The 23,422-nt window shown below is 36.7% G+C and overlaps 1 protein-coding gene across 5 annotated transcripts in view; it reads left to right on the top strand.

The window, feature by feature from the left end:
- ctdspla (CTD (carboxy-terminal domain, RNA polymerase II, polypeptide A) small phosphatase-like a) overlaps positions 1 to 23,422 on the top strand; it is a 41,536-nt gene that overhangs the window by 8,499 nt on the left and 9,615 nt on the right. Inside the window, exons 1-4 of one of the 5 annotated variants that reach the window (XM_051881798.1) lie at positions 4,645 to 4,858; positions 13,137 to 13,294; positions 16,431 to 16,463; positions 20,706 to 20,807. In XM_051881798.1, the coding sequence (XP_051737758.1) occupies positions 4,660 to 4,858; positions 13,137 to 13,294; positions 16,431 to 16,463; positions 20,706 to 20,807 (492 nt within the window). In that variant the 5' untranslated portion in view covers positions 4,645 to 4,659. Of the gene's footprint in view, positions 1 to 4,644; positions 4,859 to 9,648; positions 9,695 to 13,136; positions 13,295 to 16,430; positions 16,464 to 20,705; positions 20,808 to 23,422 lie in introns of those variants that run through there. The other 4 variants (XM_051881802.1, XM_051881800.1, XM_051881799.1 and 1 more) reach the window with 4 other exon arrangements.

The following is a 23,422-nucleotide window of genomic DNA, read 5'->3' on the forward strand; positions in this document are numbered from 1 at the left end:
TCTGAAGCACTTTGTTTGCTTTTTTATTTTTATTTTATTTTTTTTTTATTACATTTTAAAAGATTTCTAAATTGTTTGTATGCCTTCATTTGAATACCACCATTTTTGATAATTCATTTTTATTAAATCACAAATCCAAATCAGAAAATCCCTATTATTTTTTTAACTTTTAAAACAGAAAAAATGAAATCCAGAAAAATTAAAATGGGAAAAAAAAAAGGAATTTGGGAAAACATACAATGGAATTTAGGAAAAAATAACATGGATTTCATAGGACCTTACAGTTTTCTTTTATGTACACATAAATGACTTATATCCAAGCCCATTTTAACAGTATAAAACCTTCCATTATATGTTGATGTTAATCATCATAACTGCATGATTCAGATAGTGTACCATGTTCTTAGAGTAGCAGAAACAGCCGTTTCCTCCAGTGGAGAGAGTCTCAATATTAGACCTACCGACCTTGGCTGTGTGGGCAGTCAGCGGTCCCCTGGGCCTAGAGTGGTTCTCTCTGTGAATGTGTCTTAAACTGGGTATAATGGCTCAAGTTCACTCCATTAGTTGAGAGGTAATAGTGTCTTGGAACAGGAGATTGTCAAAAGGGAACAACATGAGGCAGGCTGAGACATGACCAAAACATGCTCTGATGATGTTGACGCCATTTCAAGCACTGCTGCCTTTTGAATCAGACCACTTTAAACTGGCAGATTGGTGGTGAATGGCTAAAGTACTCACAGACATAGAGCCTCCTACACTCCAATCTACTGTTTTTTTATAGATGCTTGCCAAGGCAAGCGTCAATATTATTATAGCGAATACTTCTAAAGTTAGAGCTTTGAACTTTGATGTATGATCCTTCCCACACCTTTGTGCTACAGACATGAATGATACCCCAAATCATTTAGATTGTTGAGGAGAGGTGTGCTATTATTTTTCTAACTGATCTGACCTTTTTTTCCTGGTGGGTGATGAAATGGACAAAAAAAAAAATCCTTTAGACATATTACATTGCAGAAGTGACGTAAGCCATTTTTAGAGACCAGAATATCATAGAGACTTGAAAGTTGGGTTCTTTTTACTTGGAACAGTAAGCTGCTACCCAAAACCTCCTAATAACCACATAGCAACATGCTTAAAAACACCCAGAATACCTTAGCAACTGCATAGCAACGCCCTGGCAACCATCCACAACACCCTAGAAACATGGCGGCAGGTTTTGTATGGTCAAGCCCACTCACATTTTCTTCTTTTAATTTTGGCCAATAAGCAACCAGCCGAAACATCCTGGCAACTACATAGCAACATGCTAAAAGGCAGTCAGAATATCTTAGCAACTGCATAGCAACACCTTGGCAACCATGCTCAACAAATTAGCAACTTGTCAACAGGTCTTATTTGGTCAATCCCACTCATATTTTCTTATTTTGATCTGGACCAGTAAGCAACCACCCAGAACATCCTAGCAACCACATAGCAAAATGCTAAAAGGCAGTCAGAATATCTTAGCAACTGAATAACAACACCCTGGCAACCATCCTCAAAAAATTAGCAACTTGGCAACAAGTCTTATATGGTCAGTCCCACTGACATTTTCTTCTTTTGATCTGGACCAGTAAGTAACCACCCAGAACATCATAGCAACCACATAGAAACATGCTAAAAGGCAGTCAGAATATTTTAGCAACTGCATAGCAACACCCTGGCAACCATCTTCAACAAATTAGCAACTTGGCAACAAGTCTTATATGCTCAATCCCACTCACATTTTCTTCTTTTGTACTGGACCAGTAAGCAACCACCCAGAACATCCTAGCAACCACATAGAAACATGCTAAAAGGCAGTCAGAATATCTTAGCAACTGCACAGGAACACCATGGCAACCATCCTTAACAATTTAGCAACAAGTTTTATATGCTCAATCCCACTCACATTTTCTTCTTTTGATCTGGACCAGTAAGCAAACACACAGAACATCCTAGCAACAGCATAGCAATGTTCTAAAACCACTCAGAATGCCTTAGCAACTGCATAGGAACACCCTGGCAACCATCTTCAACAAATTAGCAACTTGGCAACAAGTCTTTTATGCTCAATCCCACTCACATCTTCTTCTTCTGGACCAGTAAGCAACCACCCAGAGCACCCTAGCAACAGCATAGCAATGTTCTAAAACCACTCAGAATGCCTTAGCAACTGTATAGCGACCATCCACAACAAACTTGCAACATGGCAACAGGTTTTGTATGGTCCAGCCCATTAACTATTTTTTTTTTGTTCTCAAATTCAAATTTAGATTGCCTGCTCATAAAGACCAGCATACTGTATGCACTACCCACTAGGCCACGTCTTCCACTAATCTAACAGTTTTAATGCTTCTCCTAAATGTAATGACTGAATTATCATGCTCAAGTTCATTTTTGATAGAAAATTTCCATTTTCTCTGTGTAAGGACACTTCAAAATATAACAGAATATTTAAAGTCTAGTGCACATGTGTGTGTGTGTCTAGATCAGTAAAACAATGCCATTCTGTATGAAATCTGAGAGTGTCTGTTGAGTCTTCAAAGTGAAGGGTGAACTACATTTAACAGTGAGCTTGTCTCCTGAGAGATCTATAAAGTGGAGCAGTGGTGCTGTAGGGGAATGTTTGTGTGTGGAAACGACATGATTACCTGCTTTCAGCAGATGGGAACCACTTCAGTAACCTGCAAATGACCACTGACATTCTCTGAGTTCAATAACAGGGGCGCCCCAACAAATTTAGATACGACAATCTGTATTCCAGTCATGGGGAATCCACCCGTCAATCCAAGCACTTTTATTTGCATAAAAATCAGCTTACAGGCACACGTCTCTTTGTAAGACTGTCATTGTCACCAGCATGCCCTTTTCGCAACAGTCCCAAGAGACCATGCCTGGATCAGATGCTAATGTCAGAATCAGTAAGACACCGAGATAGAGCACGAAACATATTGTGTGCACTAGTCTTACATCTGCTATCTTCAGTCTTTTTCTCCCTCCCACCTCATCTGCTCTGCTTTTTCCAAAACAACGTGGGACGTGTTGTGTAACAGGGCTGAATAGTCATATCTCTTATTATTTTCAGCGGCTAATTCCACTGTGCCTGTCACATCCTTCGTTTCTTCAGCTGCAATAACGTGGCTGCTGGGTCCGGAGGGGTCTCGTCAACAACGTGGTACATCGCAAACTTAAATGAGAAACGAGTTCTTCATACCACCCCGACATTGTCACTACTGAGCAGTTTGGGGAAAAGATCAGATTATTCACTTCTTTTTCGTTGTGGGTACAAGCAGTACATTTTCATATTCCCACCATATGTCAGATAAAATCACACAAAAAACATTTAACTCAAATAATATTGATAATATTAAATTAAAAATTAAACTAATTTTTTAATATTGAAATTAGTTTATTTTAGTTAATATTGAAATTATTTTATTTTATTTTTAGTTTAAATAAATTAGTTTTTTTTTTTTTTTTCACGGTATAACAGTTTAGATTACGAACCTATGGAAGCTTGTTTCCACCATGGAATAAAAAAAATGTAAAAGATAATTGCAAGTTTATATTTCACAATTCTGACTTTTTTTCACAATTGCGAGTCAATATATCGCAATTCTGACTTCTTTTCTCAGAATTGTGAGATATAAACTCTCAATTGCGAGTTATAAAGTCCAACTCTGAGGGGAAAAAAATTGCGACTTTATATAGCGCAATTTTGACTTTTTTCTCGCAATTGCAGGTTTATATCTCACAGTTGTGAGAAAAAAAGTCAGAATTGTGAAATAAAAAGTTGCAATTACCTTTTTTATTTTTTGGTGATGGAAAAAATCTATGAGAAAAATTGTATCAATGAAAAAAAAAAAGAAAATTGCATTCTCTCGCAAATGTTTTTGCATTCTCTCGCAAATGTTTTGCGTTCCCCTGAGAATCTTTGCGTCCCTATAATTACTTCGACTAAGTTGGTTTGAGTGAATTTTTTTTTTTTCATTTTAATTTTCTTGACATTTTGTAGATAATCAAGTTCTGAAAGGTACTGCATTGGAAGATGCTTGTGATGTACTTTTTGCGGAATGTGTCTTTAATGCTCTTTGAGGCTCACCGCTAAATTGCTTATGCTGCATGCGCGTGTTATGCAACAGTATCAGGCTAGGGTGAAATACACATCAAGGAATGTTGTCTTACCTGAAAGATTCAGAAGGCCATAATTTTTTTTTCTGTGATGATGAAGACACATTATCAAAATTGAGATCCCCGTGAATGTGCCATGTTTGATGGGTTCTTCCTGTCAATCTTCTTCTGAAAAGAAGCTACTTTTTAAAGTTGCATCTAATAGACTGCCTTTCTGTCTACCCTATGTATATTAGTTAACTTTGTGGCCTTTTGATTACAACAGAAACACATCGACAAAACCACCAATTTCCGCAATGGAAATCTTTGGGCCAATTTGGGGTATGCTGCTCCATAGACTTCCATTGTAAACATTTATCTGTCAACATTTTTTTTTTTTATTTTTTTTTTTTTAATGTTGTCACATTGGATAAAAGACAGTTTGAGTGGCTAAATGTGCCTCCTTATAATCAGACTTCAAACGTTAGCATTTCTCTTTTTCCTTGTCTCGTTCAATGCATTGTAATGAATAGTTTCCTGACAGATCATTCTTCTTTTAGTCCTCTTCGCTTGGTGCTCTTGTTAAAACATTGTTTAAGGCAGTGGAGCGCAACATTGAATTGTAGTTCAGCTGTAGCTGAACCAAGTCTTACCTCATATATTTGTATTTTAAGACACACCTGGTCCAGCCTGAGACTCAGTATAAGGAACTCCCTGCCTCAAGGTCGGTACATACTCTGTGTGTGTGTGTGTGTGTGTGTGTGTGTGTGTGTGTGTGTGCATGCTACAATCCTCTTTGGCCTCACAAAGCTATCAAACATAAGTGCTAGTTATCTCCAAAGCAAAACGACAAGTGCTTTGATACTAATCATTGGTAAGGCCCATGAGAGGCTTCAAACAAGTGCTTACTTGACATCACAGTAAGAGGCGGCATTTATTTCGTTATCAAAAACAACTAACAGATACTGGACAGCAGTGTCTGCTGCACTGCTATTCACACTGGTAACACCATGGTAAAATAAAATATGTTTTAGCTGAGTTTTAGAGTTTAGAATTGAATGTGATTTTATATATATTTATATATAATATGGATTAGGAGATGCAAACATGAAAAACATCCTATGACAAGAATAGTTCACTGGACAGCCAACATTCATTTATGTCTTCATCAGTCAGCTGTCTCAGCTCTGTGATGTCCTCTGGTTTACATCATCCTATAACAGACTCGAGACAGACAATGTGAGCTGCACACCGAATATGCAAACATTTAAAATCCTATGATGTAAGACATGGATCTTCACTACTCATCTGGCTGATTAGGTAAGAAACCAGCCTGAGGGAATACTTTAGCAATTGGCTTCACTAAGACAACACGGATTGTTTGAGTAAGATAATACAGTGTAGAGGATATATACAGTTAATCTCTTTCTCATTTTTCCTATTTCGGATCAGCTTTCGGAACAAGACCGCAAACAGATTTGTGAACTTGTTGTTTATTAGCCTTGTTTCCTTTGCTTGCTCACAGTGGACTGACTGTCTTAATTATTAAAGCAACAGCTGAGAGAACGTTTGATGCTTAACCCAGCCCTTGCTTCTCTCTGTTTCTGTAACCCTCTCTAATTTAACCTTTCCCCTATTTCTTTTACGCCACTCTCCCCTCACAAACACACTGACCACAGCCATTTCTGACCCCTGTAATAAAACCGGGGGTCTGTGTTCTTTGCAGATGGGCAGTTTTCCACGCTTTGGGTCAGAGGGTTATTATCTCTTCCTGTCAGGAATGTCAGGAATTTCCTGCGCTTTCCTCTTCCGGCAGTGAGAGCATAGAAACCGCGCCCACCCATGTGACCGTTCAGCATCAGATTACCTCACTCGCAGACTGTGGGAATGGTCCGCACACGATGAAAACAAAGCTTCAGCCAGGGTTCCATTTGCTAAAATGGAAACTGCAGTATGAATTTGTCTTTGCAACTCTTGTTTTGTATATTGATATTCCCTGTGCATTTCTGTTTTTGTGCATTGTGATTTACTAAAAAGACAGCTGTCAATCAAACATCAGCATTTTAGGACCGTCAGGACTTGTAGACTTGGTTTTCCATCATTTGGTGTCTGCAGGATTCAGAGTTCTCCAATGTCTCCTGTGGTATAGGCTTGGATATTGTTTGAATTTTAGCAAATCCGATTCTTATCGATTCCCAGTTTTGATTCCAATATGGTAAAAAAAAAATGAAGTCAAACATTTAGATATCAAACATATTTATTCTCCGTCTTTTTGCAAAACATTCTGTTGCAGCTGAATACTATGAACAAAAATCAGCAGCGTGAACAACCAACTAATAAACTAGACTAACTAATGTAAATTTCAAACATTATTGAAAACAAGTAAACAGTCAGTAATACAATAAGAGCAATTAAGCAAATTAGTAATAGCACAAATAAATAAAACTGAAAAAAGTACAGAAATTGAAATCAAATGTAAAATAAAACTGCATAGTTTGCTTTATATAAATATTATATAGATTAATCCTTATTAAAGTTCAAAGTTATTCAGTCAAAAGATCAGTGAGTGATTTTCTTTGTCTTTTTTTCTTTGATTAACAGTAATGACACAGGCAGTAGCAGGTTTATTAGGCTACTGTCACTTTAAGACCTAATGCACGGATCCAATATACTGTTACACGTGCATTTTGTTTCTCAACTGTTTGTTCAAGACGTAACAGACTGTGTTTATAAGGATATTTTGACATCATTTTGTGTGTGTTTCTTAGTTCAAGCACAAGAAGACGCGAAAGGGAACTCAATTCAGTATTTGTGTGCCGAATTGAGTTCTCTTTCACGTCTTCTTTGGCTTGAATGGTTTAAAACCACATTAAAATGTGCACGCAGGAATCAATAAGTAGAATCGAAATTTTAATTTTAATTTCCAATCCAACTCTACTACACTCTAAAAAATGCTTTGGTTTAACAAACAAAATTAATGCAACAGTTTGCATCAATCTTTTGGAGTTATGACAACTTCTAATGAAATTATGTTCAACCAACAAAGTACACAGAGTTATGGTGCGTTCACACCAGACGCGAATGAAGCGTTAAGCGCGAGTGATTTACATGTTAAGTCAATGCAAAGACGCGATAGACATCCTGCAGCTCAATTTGCGCGAATGAGGCGGTGCGAATGACGCGATTTGCACGAATGACACGGTGCGAATTGAGCGTTTCGGGTGTTTGACGTTGAAAAATCTGAACTTTGGTTAACGCGGTGCAAATATTCACCAATCAGGAGCTTGCTCTAGTAGTGACGTGATTACGACATAGCGAGCGGAGTCAGAAATCCGAAACAACAATGGAGGACAAAATCATCGTCGCTGTATGTGGATACCCGGAGCTGTACGATACATCTTCGTACTTTTATAGAAACAGGAATAAAAAGGATCTTGCTTGGAAGAAAGTGAGTGAGGAGGTCGGACAATCTGGTAAGTTGTTAAAAACGCTTTTTACAGTTTGAGCTATATATATACATATTGAGACTACAAGCTAGCCGGCAAAGCCGGCAAATTGAGCTTATTCGCTGTATTTTACACTTTTAATACTTTCCCCTCCCATGACGTGAATTCGCGTCTGTTGTGAAGTGAATTTCACGCGCGAGTAAAGTGAATTTCATGCGCGAATAAAGTGAATTTCATGCACGAATAAAGCAAATTTCATGCGCGAATGAAGCGAGTAAACTCAAAATGTTCAAGCGTCCAACGAGCAAGCTTTTTATTTGCACAAGTCGCGTCTGGTGTGAACGCCCCATTAGAGTGTTAAATGCAACTTATTCAGCAAGTAAATTAAACGAACAAGTAAAACATGACTACTTTTTTTTTTTTACAATAAAATCAATTCATGCAGAAATTTGAGTTTAAACTGCACACAATATTAAGTTGTGTTAATGTAAAATATTAATGTAATTATCAGTGTTATTTTGTCAACAGAACTATATTTATATTTATATTTATATATGTAATATAAATATATTTAATATATAAATCAATAAGTTAGACATTTTAACTTGCAACCATGCATTTATTTAAGTTCTGGTAACTGGTCCTCTGAATTTCTTTTTTGAGGTGACTGCACTATTTGGGGGAAAAGCTAATTGTGGGTTTTTTTTTTTTTTTTTTTCCTGAGTAAAATCTGTATTTTATTTAAAATGCAACCAAAAATGCTCCAGGTTTGTGTACAAAAAAATTGTGATTAAATATCAAAATGACTATGCTAATAATATTTATTATTATTAGTAGTAGTACTAAATAAAAATATTAAACAAAACAAGACATGTTGTTTATATTTGACTGTGAAATATAAACATCTAGTATTTAACAATAATAATAATTATTATAATTATTTTATTTTTACAGAACAACTGTAAAATGACAGTTCTAACATTTATGGCTGTCTTAATTTCTTCATTTTCAAACATTAAACCATCAAGCCCTTAATGCTTCTCTTTTGTTGACAACAGTTGGATTATAAACACTTCTCATTACACATTTGGGAAGATGGTTGGCACATGTTGCGTTCTTAAATGCATGTTATAAACTCAAACCACAAATCATAACAGCCAACCATAAAAGGTCATTCACATATAGAAGTGTTTGAAAAAACAGCCTGTTGATAGAATATGCTCATGTAAAATAATAAATAAATGAAGTTGCCACATGAGAGTAGAATGTCTGCTTTTATTTTAATTATAGTTACCTATAATAACACTGGTAGAATGATATAATAAATACAGGAAATAAATACATTCAATAATAAAATAAAATAAACATTTTTTTTATTTTATTTAGTATGCAACGAAGCCACTCAGATGCTTGAACAGCAAATCAAGAGCTGATAGCCTCACTTTGAAACATTTAATTAAATTACAGCCGTTGCGATTTGATATTCATGCTAAGCCTTAACAATTTTGGTGTTTCGATTAATCATGCAGACCTAATCACTTTGTTAGACAAATTATTGCGTTTTAGTGAAGTGAGTTTTTTTTTTTTTCAATAGAATATACAGCATTTCAGGCTAGCAGGGACGGCACCGCCATGCAAACTGACTCCAGCCACATTCCTGTGGTCAGCCAGAGAATATGTTTTTAGATGGGTATGTTTGTATGTGCGCGTGTGGAGAAAACCCTGTTTGTGTTGGACTGGTGGTTGTTCAGAGCTGGTATAGGGTACAGACTTCATACACTGGCCCACCTCCTGCATTCTCCCTCCCTCCATCTCTCCCTCTGGCGTCCTTCCCACCTGCATATTATTAGCCTGTCGTGCAGGGCAGACAATCAAGGCGGGAAAATAGCCTCAAAATGGAGGCCCGGGAGGGAAGGATCGCACAGGAACGGTGTTTTGGGAATGTGAGCGAAGACTTAGTTACTCCTTATAATAAGCTTGAGAACTTGTTTAAGAGTGCAATTATGTTTTAATATACAGTATTAAATCACCCTCTGAATAGCATTTCTGTGTGGAAGGTTGTTCGGCTCGTTTGCGTCTCGTTATGCCTCAGAGCCCAGCTTGTCAACTGACAGGTAATTATAGTTGGATAGAAAATCAGAGGGTCTAGTGCCTCTGTCTCTGTCTTTGGTGACGCCCACCCAATCTCTCAAATTAGTTTCGCACAAGTACATTACGATCTGTTTATAGACACTCCTTGTGTGACTGTTCTTTTATTTTTCTAAAAAGTTTAATTTTATTTTGGGATGTTGCAAAACTTGTGTGACTGTTCCTTTATAATAAAGAGGACAGCAATAATTTCACCTGTTCTGTCTCAACATTGTTTCAAATTTTGCTGAAACTTGCCAAACTTGCCTCTTGCGCATGTAGGTAGCTGCAGTATTAAAAAATGCAGAGTTTAACAGCACAATGGCTGCTGAAAATTACAAAAAAGCCAGCAAAGATTGCAGTTCAGTCTCCATGTTATTGTTTACACGGTCGTCAAGGATACGCAGAGCGAATGTGGGCAGCCACGCCATCATTTTCAAAAGTCTCCGTTTTGGTCCGCTTATACTGAAATGCAACCCCGGCGTTTTCAAACTAAAACAGGTTCTGCAGTGTTTTCGAGGTTTGAAAACACCGGCGTAGTGTAAACGACAGGCGTAACCGTAGCAAAACTTATGCAATTTAAAATGAAAATGCACTAGTGTAAACGGGGCCTAGGTTTCTATTCTTTAACTGTGTGTACTCATACTTGTTGTAAATAAAAATAAACAAGGCAGTTGTGGAAATTGTATTTATTTATTTAATTTATGTACTTTTTGAGTATTATCTCTTACACATGTAGTCTACATTCTGCACTTATGCATTTATTTTTTTTAATATTATTTTATAATTTTAGTTCATGTTTCTTCCACCGAAACAGTCATTCTTTTGTTTTACATGACAATTTTCCATCAATAGGGTTTTTACCTTTTAAGACTTCTATATATGAATGACCTGTTATGATTGGCTGATATGGTTTGTCTTAATATGTAAAATGAGCAGCATCCCCAAATATGCTGAACATTATACACATAGGCTCTCATATGATAAAGGAGGACATTTGCTTTGGGACTGTTTATTTAAAAAAAAAAAAAAAAAGCAAGGAAATTCCTGTTTTCCATAATATCTTCCTTTTAAATCACACTTGTGTAGTGCAGTCGCTTCTGAAAATAGAAGCAGGTGACCTGCTGTACTCATACAGGTGGTTAATAATGGCTCCAGCCAAAGCTTGTTGTTTGGGGATCATCATAAAGACTAATGTACTTGGGCTGGACTGAGTTCTTGTCAACCTCATCAAGCTGTACTGGGCCACGGGAAGCGGATTTCCTCATGGTCTGATGCTCTGTGTGACCTTATGTGTTTTCCAATAGCAGTAATCAGACAGATGCTGTTAGCTATTACCTTAATGCTTCTTCCATTATGAGATTGAGACCCGCTTGGCTCACAGGTTTTATTTTTATTTAACCTTTATGTAAGGAGGTTAGACGCGCTGAGATTTAAAAGCTTTTGAACGAGATACTGTACCTGGCCAAGATCAGCAATGGCACAAAAAGTTTGAGATTCCCATTTGAATAAGTCCTATTTAGATCCTTTAAATCCTATTTAGTACCCCAGATTAAATGAACAAATAATGCTGAAAATCACAATCCATTTTTTTTCTGCAAACAGTTGTACTGATCTGTACTAGTTCCTGATTTATTGAAAGTGTATAATTGGTTGATTGTTACCACTTTAAGGTGCAGTAACAACAGACATTACTGCAACAACGAGAGCACTTGGCCCTCACGACTGACCTGGATAACGTGAAACCCAATCTGTACCGTGCCAGTTTAATGCGCAGCAGGTCACAAGATAGGAGTATGACTAGAAAGACACATCTAGACCGACATCTCAGTCATCACTGATTGAGCCTATGTTACTCAATTTAAAAGGAAAAATAAAAAATACACATTTTCCAAATGCTATTTTGCTCACCCCTTCTGTTTTGCCAATTGCCATACTCCTGTCCTGCTGCTGTCAAGAGTGTCCTATTCTTCCAATAACAATACCTGGCCTGCCCTGCATGCCTCATTAAATCACCTATGAAGAGCAAGTTTTTGTCATCCAGTCTTTTTCTCTGTTTATTACCCAGCAAGTCAACAGAAGTGCAACCAAGTGATGTGACTTTGGAAATATTCAGTATTTTTATAGTGCTGTTTGTGTAGTTCCTGCAATTGCTGGGCAAAATATCATGCACATATGTGCGCATAGCCAGAATGTTATTGTGAGATGGGCAAATGAGTTACTTAGAGGAAAGCTTTTGTTTTTTGTTTTGTTTTGCGAACAAGTTACTTCAAAAGGAAAGCTTTTGTTTTGTTTCGCAAATGAGTTCCTTTGAAAGGAAAGCTTTTTTTTTGTTTTGTTTTGTTTTGTTTTTCAAATGAGTTACTTCAAATGAAAGCTTTTGTTTTGTTTTGCAAATGAGTTACTTTAAAGGAAGGCTTTTGATTTTTGTTTTGCAAATAAGTTACTTCAAAAGGAAAGCTTTTGTTTTGTTTTTTTGTTTTGTTTTGCAAATAAGTTACTTGAAAAGGAAAGCTTTTGTTTTGTTTTGTTTTGCAAATGAGTTACTTCAAAAGGAAGACTTTTGATTTTTGTTTTGTTTTGTAAATAAGTTACTTCAAAAGGAAAGCTTTTTTGTTTTGCTTTGCAAATAAGTTACTTCAAAAGGAAAGATTTTGTTTGATTTTGTTTGCAAATGAGTTATTTCAAAAGGAAGGCTTTTGTTTTGTTTTGTTTTGCAAATAAGTTACTTCGAAAGGAAAGATTTTGTTTTGTTTTTGTTTTGTTTTGTTGATTCTCCCTTTATTTTGGGATGGTGCAAACTGTTCTTTTACAATAAAGAGAACATCATTTTTTAATTTAATTTAATTTAATTAAATTTTGACCCTTGACATCATACATATGTTTGCATAACAACTATAAAGCGTTTACCTGATGTTAAACTTGCAACTGACTTGAAAATTTTTTCTTAAGGATATTAGACCCACTGCTATCATCTTACCCACATTCAGCATTTACAAAGTCCAATTTGTAGTTTTACGTCAAATAGGGAGCTTTTAATGCGGGTTTTGTAAGTGTACTTGAGACATATTGCTGTACACTATGACGTGCAGTTGTATTCAAGGAATGCAATTGCAGAACAGCAGGCGTGTAAGCGCAGGGGGCAAAGGTGAAAGAGTCGCCCATGGAGACGCGTTCTGTGTACCATAATACACAAAAGGAGCTGTTTGCACACTTGTTCGGTCATGTGTGCTTTATACGGTAACCAATAAGCAAACTCCAACGGACCGTTGTTTTTTCACTCGTTACGACCTCCTTCGTGAATGTGCGCTGTATGCGAGGCCGACGGGTTTTAAGTTACAGGGCAGGGAAGGTAAAGCCCCAGATGTTTTGAACAGTTTGTACATTGCAGTGACCAATGTGTGGTGTGTGTGTTTTTCTCTGTCACAGTCTCCCAGTCCAACAGCAGTTTAAAGAAACACAGGAACAGAAGTATCTTTAGTCCCTTCTTCTGCTGTTTCCGGGACTATAATGCAGAACCACCAGCCACCAACAACAAGACCTGCTCCCTCCCTCCACCTGCCGAGGAGAACAGCAGCCCTCCAAAGGTGAGGCCTCATTTATTTCTCTAATGGCACTTTTATCTGCGTGAAAATCTTTGGCACTGGATGCATGAAATTGGACAGCTTAGTTTACTGCGTTTGAATTGCTAAGGTTGTGTCGGCTCAGAATAACGTATGTTTATTAGCAAACTTTGCTCATTTTCTCTCGATTTAGCTGAGGGTGTTTTTTTTTCTTGTTTGCGAGCTGCGCCCGAATGCAGGCTCTGTGCACGCCGTTCCCGTGTCCATACCGCAAAGTTTTCCAGCTGTTCCGAACTCTGTGAACCCGCCGTGATGTTTACCATCCAGTTCTAGAAATGATGGGCCTGCTTCCCCACACACACATTCTTCAGTTTCCACACACACATACACACACGCTCGCTCTCTCTCTCTCACACATTCCTGAACTGGTTCTTTAATTCCAATAAAGTGTGTGTCTTGTGTGATTGATTACTTGCTGCCCAGTTTGTTCCTTCCCCTCTTTTTCTTTTTCTTTCTCTCTTTCTGCCATTTGTACACTAAAGAGGGAATACACTAAGAATGCATTGCGCATGCTGATAGTGTTGTTTATTTGCACGTTGTTTGCGCTGTTTTCATTTTAATAAAGCAATTATGCAAAGCAGGTCACCACAAAGGACAATAAAATGCACAAATGAGATCTCTTTAATATTTTAGTTTTTTCTCCTTTAGGGAAGAAATCAAATTGAGAGCAAATTGAGACTTTTGCTAAAGATAAAGTCTAGCCAAAATACTACAAGTCTGCAATCAATAGTCCATGATTTCTTCAAATTCTTACATGAAAAAAACTGAGCTAATTAATTTGTTATAACATTAATTTACATTAGAATTGGTAGAATAAAAATACAAACAAATTTCTATTTTAATTTTAATTTTAGGATAAACATCTGAGACCGAATCGATACTTGAAGGAAACACAACCAAGAACTCCATTAAATCTCCTTAGCTATAAAAGAGCAACCTTTGAGAAATAAAACTTTACACTGGGATGGTGCAAATATATCATGTACTGACACTTGATTCCTCTGTGACTGTTATTTTACAATAAAGTGGCCATTCTAATTTTATTTATTTATTTATTGCACAAGCACACTACTAATTAAAGGTGCAGTAAGTGAATTCTGAAAACGCTGTTGAAAGTGGATCGGACAGAACACCAAAAAACATTTGTAGCCAATCAGCAGCAAGGGGCGTATACACTCATGACAGGGGAGGAGCCTGTTTTGCATAACGTGTTTGTGATGTTAGGAGTGGGGCTATCAAGATAGGGGTGTGATCCTTTTTTTTTAAGGGGCGTGTTTGTTTTGGTGATTTCAAATATCAACAGCGATTCTCAGAAATCAATTATTGTACCTTCTAAAGGGTTAGTTCACCCAAAAATGAAAATTCTGTCATTAATTACTTATCCTCATGCCGTTTCACACCCGTAAGACCTTCGTTCATCTTCGGAACACAAATTAAGATATTTTTGATAAAATTCGATGGCTCAGTGAGGCCTTAATTGCCAGCAAGATAATTAACACTTTCAGATGCCCAAAAAGGTACTAAAGACATATTTAAAACAGTTGATGTGACTACAGTGGTTCAACCTTAATGTTATGAAGTGACGAGAATACCTTTTGTGCCCCAAAAAAACAAAATAACGACTTTATTCAACAATATCTAGTGATGGGCGATTTCAAAACACTGCTTCATGAAGCTTCGAAGCTTTACAAATCTTTTGTTTCAAATCAGTGGTTCGGAGCGTGAAAGTCACGTGATTTCAGTAAAGAAGGCTTCGTTACTTCTTAAGTGTTTCGAAATTTCAATGGTTCACAACTGGGGGGCGTGACTTTGATACAGCATTTGATACAGCATGACTCCGAACCACTGATTTGAAACAAAAGATTCGTAAAGCTTCGAGGCTTCATGAAGCAGTGTTTTGAAATCGCCCATCACTAGATATTGTTGAATTTTGAAGTCGTTATTTTGTTTTTTTTGGCGCACAAAAAGTATTCTCGTCGCTTCATAGCATTAAGGTTGAACCACTGTAGTCACATGACCTGTTTTAAATATGTCTTTAGTAGCTTTCTGGGCATTTGAAAGTGTTAATTATCTTGCTGCCTCACTGAGCCCTCGGATTTTAACAAAAATATCTTAATTTGTGTTCCGAAGATGAACGAAGGTCTTACGGGTGTGGAACGACATGAGGGTGATTAATTAATGACAGAAATTTTCTTTTTTGGGTGAACTAACCCTTTAAGACTGCAGTTTATCAGTAGCCTAATAAAAGCTGTTTTATCTCATTTTACATAGAGCAGACCACCTCACGGGGGCCGCCATGTTGAGATCACATGACCCCCTGAATACTACTCACTTTATCCCCCTTTTATCTGACACATTTATTCACATAAGACTTTTTGTTCACTAAGAAGACTGGCACAATATTACCAAAAAATTACAGAGTAGAGTACACGTTCAAATACTCATGGTGTAGTGAGTTATTTCTGCCCAATTAGTTTCTTTTGCCGATTGTTCAGTGTATTTACCTCTCACTCGCTTTCTTGTTCTTTTTCTTTCTGTCTCTTGCACACATCCAAACACACACACACATACACACAAACGCTGGGCAGTGTACCGTGTGAAATGACCTCACTGTCCATGGTGAAACTTTAAGCCACGGCACTCCACAAACACTCGTGTGTGCTGCCAAAGCAGGTACAGGCAGCTATAAATGGATCTGAATCAGATCGCATTACTGCGAATGTTTGCTTGTAAATGACTCGCGATCTGCAGAGGAATGTCCTGCCATTTTAAATGTGCATGCACTCTAAGCTGCCCTGTTTTAGACCCACAGATACTTAAAATGAAACCCATGTGTTTTCCAGCCCTCACAGAGAGAATCCTGGCAAGATTACACTGTGAACAAGGATGTGATTTTTGTCAGCATGTCTCTGTGTGTCTTAGTCATGTAATAATAGTGTACAACTGTTTGTAATCTCTGTTGCGTTGCTTGCTTTACAGTGTCGTGTTTGTTGTGCTTGTTGTTGTTGTTGTTGTTGTTTTGATGATTCTCTTTCACCCGTTTTGCTTTTTTCTCTTTTGTCTTTCTATTTTTTTCTCTCTCTCTGGTTTTATTTCTCAGTGTGATCAGGTCCAGGTCATCCCTATTCCCAGTGTATGTATTAGGCCTATCTTTTTTTTTTTTTTTTTTTTTTTTGCCTGCATGCTTATGCATGTATTTTCTCTATTGAGAGAAACCTGCCTGTTTTGTTTTTCTGGGGTGTGTTTAGCTCCTTTACATTACATAAAAAATAAAAAACAGCATCTTGGAAAACAGCTACATATTGTGTATAAATGACAGGGATTTAAAACTTGGGCTGTCAATTGATTAAACATTTTAATTGAATTAATTACATGAAGATTATTCAAAGACATTACGTTATTGTGACAAATGTGTTGAATAGATATTACAAAAAGTGGCCTTACAAGTCAATATATTGGGTTTTTTTTTAAATATCATTTAACATTAGCCTATCACTGGCTTACAGTCTACAGCAATACATTTCGCAAACCTTTCCTGCATCTACTATTATTCAGTACAGAAATAATTCACACACAGCTCAGATCTCATAAAAAATCAGTACTTTCAGTAAATGTCTCTGGTCTTATTGTCCACACCATTGCACATTATTCTAAAGAAGAAAATAAATGGTTTGTTTTAATAATCTTTCATCAAAATATAATAACTTCTGCCTTTGATATGGTTTTTCTGCTGGCAAAACCAAAGCAGCAAGTGTGAGAAAAATATTAACCAATAATATCAAAATATCAGAGCCTAACATAGATCAAATCCTCAACCTGGCCTTTATTATTTCTAATTCTGTTTAACTCAAAATTCTAAATTTTTAAAGTTAAAGGGATAGTTCACCTAAAAATAAATATTTACTTATGTCATTCTAAACCTGTTCTTTCTTCTGTGGAAGACAAAATAACATTTTTGGAAGATTTTTTCAGGGGTTTTTTTCCATACAATGAAAGTCTTTCGAATCCTAAATAACACTGATATTTGACATTCATTGTATGGACAAAAACACTGAAACCTTTTTTTTTTTTTTTCCTTCAAAATATCTTTGTGTCCCACAGAAGGACATGAGGGTGAGTAAATGATGACAGAGTTTCCATTTTGGGTCAACTATCCCTTTAAATGCATTCCAAATGCCATTTCATGTTGTTTTTAACCCATTTATACTGTCATAATATTGTTGGTAGCAATAATCTGTACTTGAGGACAACAGCAGTCTCAGAAAGTCAAATCCATCCCAAACTGCACCTGCTAGAGGAAGAGCGTGCAGAGAGGTTTGCTGATCTAAGCCAGGCCTTCATGCTGGGCCTGAGATAGGGGAGACCCAAATCCTGACACACACTCCACCTGCATCTGCCTGCTCAGCAAAAACCGAGCATCCACGCTGAGAAAATGCTGGCAGGAGTTTTAATTCTCACAGTAATTGTAATCAAACCTCAGATCCGCTGGTGTTTTCTAAGATGACAGCTGGGAATGTCTCACTGCCTGCTTCCAGATCCTCCCGCTCTGACTGGCTGACAATAATGACTCAAATTTACAATTGCATGATGTCAAACTTTCAATATCTTTTCTGTAATGCATTTTGAAAGTGTCTGGATTGGGGCAAAGGTTAAGTTGGGAATTTAGAGAACCACAAACCGTCGGCTGTCATTTTTCACTTAAAGATTATCATGATGCAAGCAAGTGATAAATTGTAAAGCACTTGAAAGCCATTAAATTAATGCCAGGATTGATTGACAGAGCGTGACGCTACAATTATGGTTAAAGCATTAACCATAGAGTTACAATGTAATGATCTAATTGCATGTACTCATGGGACATGCATAAACTTGACTGTGTGAGTGGTTTGTGTATCCATATGGGGACCGAATGTTCCCACAATGATAGCAAAACCTAAAAAACCTATATTGTAAATTTTCAAACTGTACATTATAATGTTGCAATGCCTCACTGTAAACCCTAATGCTCAAAATAATGAATTGGTTTGAGTAGGGCAAACTCAAATTAAACAAACTGGTTCAATCATATTAACTTTTATAAGTATTTAGAACTTTCTTTATCTTTTGAGTTCACTAAAGTGACACATTTTAAGTAATCTGAATTGTTTCATTTTATTTTAGTTTTATGAACTAGTTTCTTTTAATTTAGACAAACTTAAAATTACCTGAAACTGGGCTGGAATTTCTATTTCCCAGCATGCTTTGCCATGACACTCGAAAGGGAGAGTAAATGTTAAAATTAAGTGTTATATAATATATTTTGTGCAAGATTAATGTTAAATTGGGAGATTTAGTAGTGTTTAATGCTTTGCTATGCTAACTTAGAAGAGTTTGTGTAATGTGGGTTTTTTGGGGGGGGGTTACCATCATGGTGACGAGGGGAGCATGAGCTCAATTTGAGAACAGATAAATGTTAAATGTTCTACTGTACATTGCCGTACTCTTTTAGCAATTGCTATGCTATGCTAATGTTATCAAATTATTGTGTTACCAATTAGCAGTTATAGCTAGCTAAATTTCCACTTTTAAAAATATTTATGTTGAGATTACTTGATAATTTTAAGTTAAATGTATGATTTACTCAAAATGTTTCAAGTTAAAAGCAATTAAAATGTATGAGTACAAAATTGAAATCTGCTAGTTCTGCTTACTTAAACTTTGAATTTCTTAACTTAAAAAATTTGATGTAACTGATTACCTCAATTTTTTGTGTTTTGCCAACTTTTACAGCCATTTATCGGTTATCAGTCATAACATAAAAATAATTCTTGGGGAATTCAAACTATGAATTACTTATAGTTGTCTAATTTGATACAGATAAAAATGCACTCTTCCCCTTTAAGAAAAGTAAAAGTCAATGAGACCATGATATAAAACTTTTTGTGTGTGCATATGTTTGGACAGTGCTAAATAGGGCATCCGTTTTCTAGCACTTGCACTAATATTAAGGTCATACACTGAGATTCACTGCATAGGCTATATGTTTATTCCAAATTTGACATGTCACATTTATATACTTAAAGGGTTAGTTCACCCAAAAATGAAAATTATGTAATTAATTACTTACCCTCATGTCGTTCCACACCCATAAGACCTTCGTTCATCTTTGGAACGCAAATTAAAATATATTTTTGATAAAATCCCATGGCTCAATGAGGCCTGCATCGCCAGCAATAACACTCCATTTTTCAATGCCCATAAAGCTACTAAAAACATATTTAAAACAGTTCATGTGACTACAGTGGTTCAACTTTAATATTATAAAGCGACGAGAATACTTTTTGTGTGCCAAAAATAAAAAAATAGCGACTTTATTCCACAATATCTAGTGATGGGCGATTTCAAAACACTGCTTCATGAAGCTTCAAAGCTTTACGAATCATTTCTTTCGAATCAGTGGCTCAGAGCGCCAAAATCCCATTATTTCAGTAAACGAGGCTTCGTTACGTCATAAGTGTTTTGAAACTTCAATAGTTTACGTGACTCTGGCAGTTTGATACGCACTCCGAATCACTGATTTGAAACAAATGATTCGTTAAGCTTCGAAGCTTCATGAAGCAGTGTTTTGAAATCGCCCATCCCAACGACATGAGGGTGAGTAATCAATGACAGAATTTTCATTTTTGGGTGAACTAACCCAGTACATATTGGAGTAATTATGAATTATATGAATAATTAATTAAACTTTAATGTGATTAGAATTGCTAATAGTTGTTCAAATCTGATGAGGTTGAAATAATACCAGTGAAAGGTCATGGAGGACTCAGATTCATACTGGCACAGATAAATCATCCATGATGTCCATAGCCTTCTTCCACACTCATTCTGAAATGCACATGTAAAGAATATTAGGCATATTACTGTTATGAATGTACATATATTATGCATGCATGCATGCGCTGTATATGACTTTGCTTGCATCTTTGGATATGTGTGTGAGTGTGTTTTGCCTCTCAAGTCCATCTGCCTCCATCAGGTCAGGCTTAGTAAAGGACATCTCTTTCCCGTTACTGGCAGACCATCTACAGAGGCAGCTTGTGCTTAAGCAACATGACTTGGCAGTGAAGCCGAACCAGTCACTTTAACACAGAGCTATGATTATCGTTTCAAGGTTATCCAAAAGCACCAGATCCCAGTACATCATCATGGGATTTGTATTCAACAACAACAGAGCAATCTCCAGTGCATGTTGTGTCCCATTGGAGGAGAGACTGTAGCTTTTGATTACAACTCAGAATGTCTGGCTGATATGATAAGCATGCATCTTTTTTCTCTGTTGAACGGCTTATTTGCTCTCCTCTCCTGCTTGTATTCATCTGTGCCGTATTTCCTCCAGCCTCCAGCCAAATACCTCTTGCCTGAGGTTAGCATTAATGACTACGGCAAGAACTGTGTGGTCATTGATCTGGACGAGACCCTTGTGCACAGCTCCTTCAAGGTACTTGTGCATACACACACACAAACACAAATACTACAATTATGTCATTATGATATTTCGTGTAGCAGTGAAGACATGGTATATTGATATAACTGATTGCTAATCAGTTTTACTTGAGGAGCTCAAGATTACAAACGCTTGTTAGCTGCCTACATAGGGAGCCATTTAAGGCATTTTCAAAAAAGTATAGGCATCTTAATTATTCTAAGATAACTTTTTGGCTAAATTTACTTCCATAACAAACCTTTTTGAAGGAAATCACAGAATGCTTTACCCCAGCTAACAGGAAATATTCTCAGAACTTTTGCTAATGTTTCGGCTGGTTCTCTCTAAGTTTTATTCATTAATTGAAGATATGTTTAGAGTTATCTGGTCTCTAATAATGTTCTCAAAATGTTAGCACAAAAACAATATAAACATCATTCATTGAACGTTTTTCTCTGTTTCAGAACCTTCAGAGAAGGTTTTGAATATTGGACATTTTGAATGTTTAGAGAACGTTCAGAAAAAAATGTTTTCATAACTTAATGGGAATATGAGCAAAACATTCTTAGAACATATTCTTCTTATCTGGGACAATCTAACACCCTGTCCTAACCAGACGCTATGGCGCGAGACGAGATAAAAGTATCATTTCCATCAGAGTTTTTGTCCTCACCAGCCGCGACGATTCGATAGAACTGGTTCTGTTTTTCTGCGACATTGCGGCTGGAAGCGCAAAGTGTGATAATAATAATCTCATGTATTGTTTATGTGCTTTATTTAATGTTAAAAGTGTCTAATATGAGTTTGAATATCATTTTGCGTGCCCTTTACTGAAAGCAAAAGCCATCACCTCAGATCTTGAAAATAAATAAAAGGAAATAAGAATGTTCAAACTATCAATTCAATGTGAACAAACAAGTGTATTTTATACAGATTGTTTCAGTAACTCAGTGTGTAGACCTGTTTTAAACAATATTAAAATAATAATAATATGTTTATGATGTGAATTTGATAATGCATTTATTCATTTCGTACTGCGCCTGCAGAGAGATCCCGCCCACACGCTCTTCTGATTGGCTGTTTTTTTTTTTGGATTGATTTTGTCGCATAGCGTCTGGTTAGTATGTGGGAGAAATGTTAATGATTTATAAATATGCATTTCATTCAGTACTGACGTGACAAGTATCTATTACCTGTCAAGTATCAATTACACAATTGCGAGATGTATTTGTATTTGTGTATGTATTTTTATTTTCATGAGAGTTGCATTGTTAGCTTAGCATACTCTATTGGAATCAATTGTGAGTTGAGTCTCCCATGCAGAATCGCTATGTGTATGTGAGTTTCTGTTTATATCCACGTTATTTTTAACATAAGAACTGGTCCAGTCATTTGTAACTTGAATGTGCAAGGCTTCGGGTGTCATTCGCTTTCAGTTATTTTTACGCAAATTGTTTTACCGTTTACCGGATTTTGTTATTCTAGCTATTTACCCATAGCTGCTAATGAATCAGTCTCACAGAAAATAGCTTACTTCCGTCTTGCAAAATAAGGTGGATAGAGCGTTCCAAATCTGAAGCTCCGTTTTAGTTAGAATGCTCCCTTAGAATACAGCTGCCTATGTAGCCACAAGACAACAAGGCAGCTCGCTAGGTTTTGGTATAGAGCTTCCATTTCAGTCCTCATTTCTAAATGAACACAAGTAACATGAGTAAATTCAGGGGATTCACTTCTGCACAGTAGTTTTGAGAGGCCTAATGATTTATTTGAGCAACCTAAGACATAATAACAGAAGGCATTGGCAGTATTTTGAGGTCGTTGGGGTGGATTTTAAGTCCCAGATGAATTAAATCCTCTTCGGAGACTAAATGTTTGTCTGGTCCCTTGAAAGTAGTGCTTCAGGGAGCCACCTGCTGAGCGCAGTGACCCACTTCTCTACATTTTGGATGTATCCTGGTTTTTAGCTCTGTCTCACACACATATGGTCAAACAACTATGGCCAGTTGATTACACACAATCACCCCGCATTTACGTATGTTCACACATCTAGCTTAATGCATACATGTCGTCCACAGCTGGGTACATCCCCACTCCCTAGAGAGAAAGACAGTGACAGATACTGAATGTGTTTGCTCTAAGACTAATAACTGTGTTTTGTTAAAGCAACGCCTGTCCTCCTTTAAAATGTCCGCCTGGCAGCTCCTGTTTTTGCTCAGAGAAGAGAGAAAGGCGGCGACTGAGAGAAAGAGGCCCAGAGAAAGGGATGCATGCCTTTATGCGCGTTCACAACCTCACATACACACGCTCAAAAACACCCACCCTGACACCAAAACACATACACACATATCGCATTAAAAAGATATGCTCACAGTTACACACACAAAAAGATTTGACCGTGACCGTACTTGAACGAGTGTTTACAGTGTATTCTATTACTTATGATTATTGCTTAGAATGTTCTGCCTCAATTGGCTTGATTTTCTCAGTGACAGAAGAGGTTTTTAGTTTTTTTTTTTTTTTTCCCCTTCACATTTACATGCAGCAGCCACAAAAAGTATCTGAACATTAAACAATATTAAATATTTTGAATCTAATGCAATGGTGCAATTTTGGACATAATATCTATTTTA

Source organism: Ctenopharyngodon idella, chromosome 23 (assembly GCF_019924925.1).
Source record: "Ctenopharyngodon idella isolate HZGC_01 chromosome 23, HZGC01, whole genome shotgun sequence".
NCBI classification, from domain to species: Eukaryota; Metazoa; Chordata; class Actinopteri; order Cypriniformes; family Xenocyprididae; genus Ctenopharyngodon; species Ctenopharyngodon idella.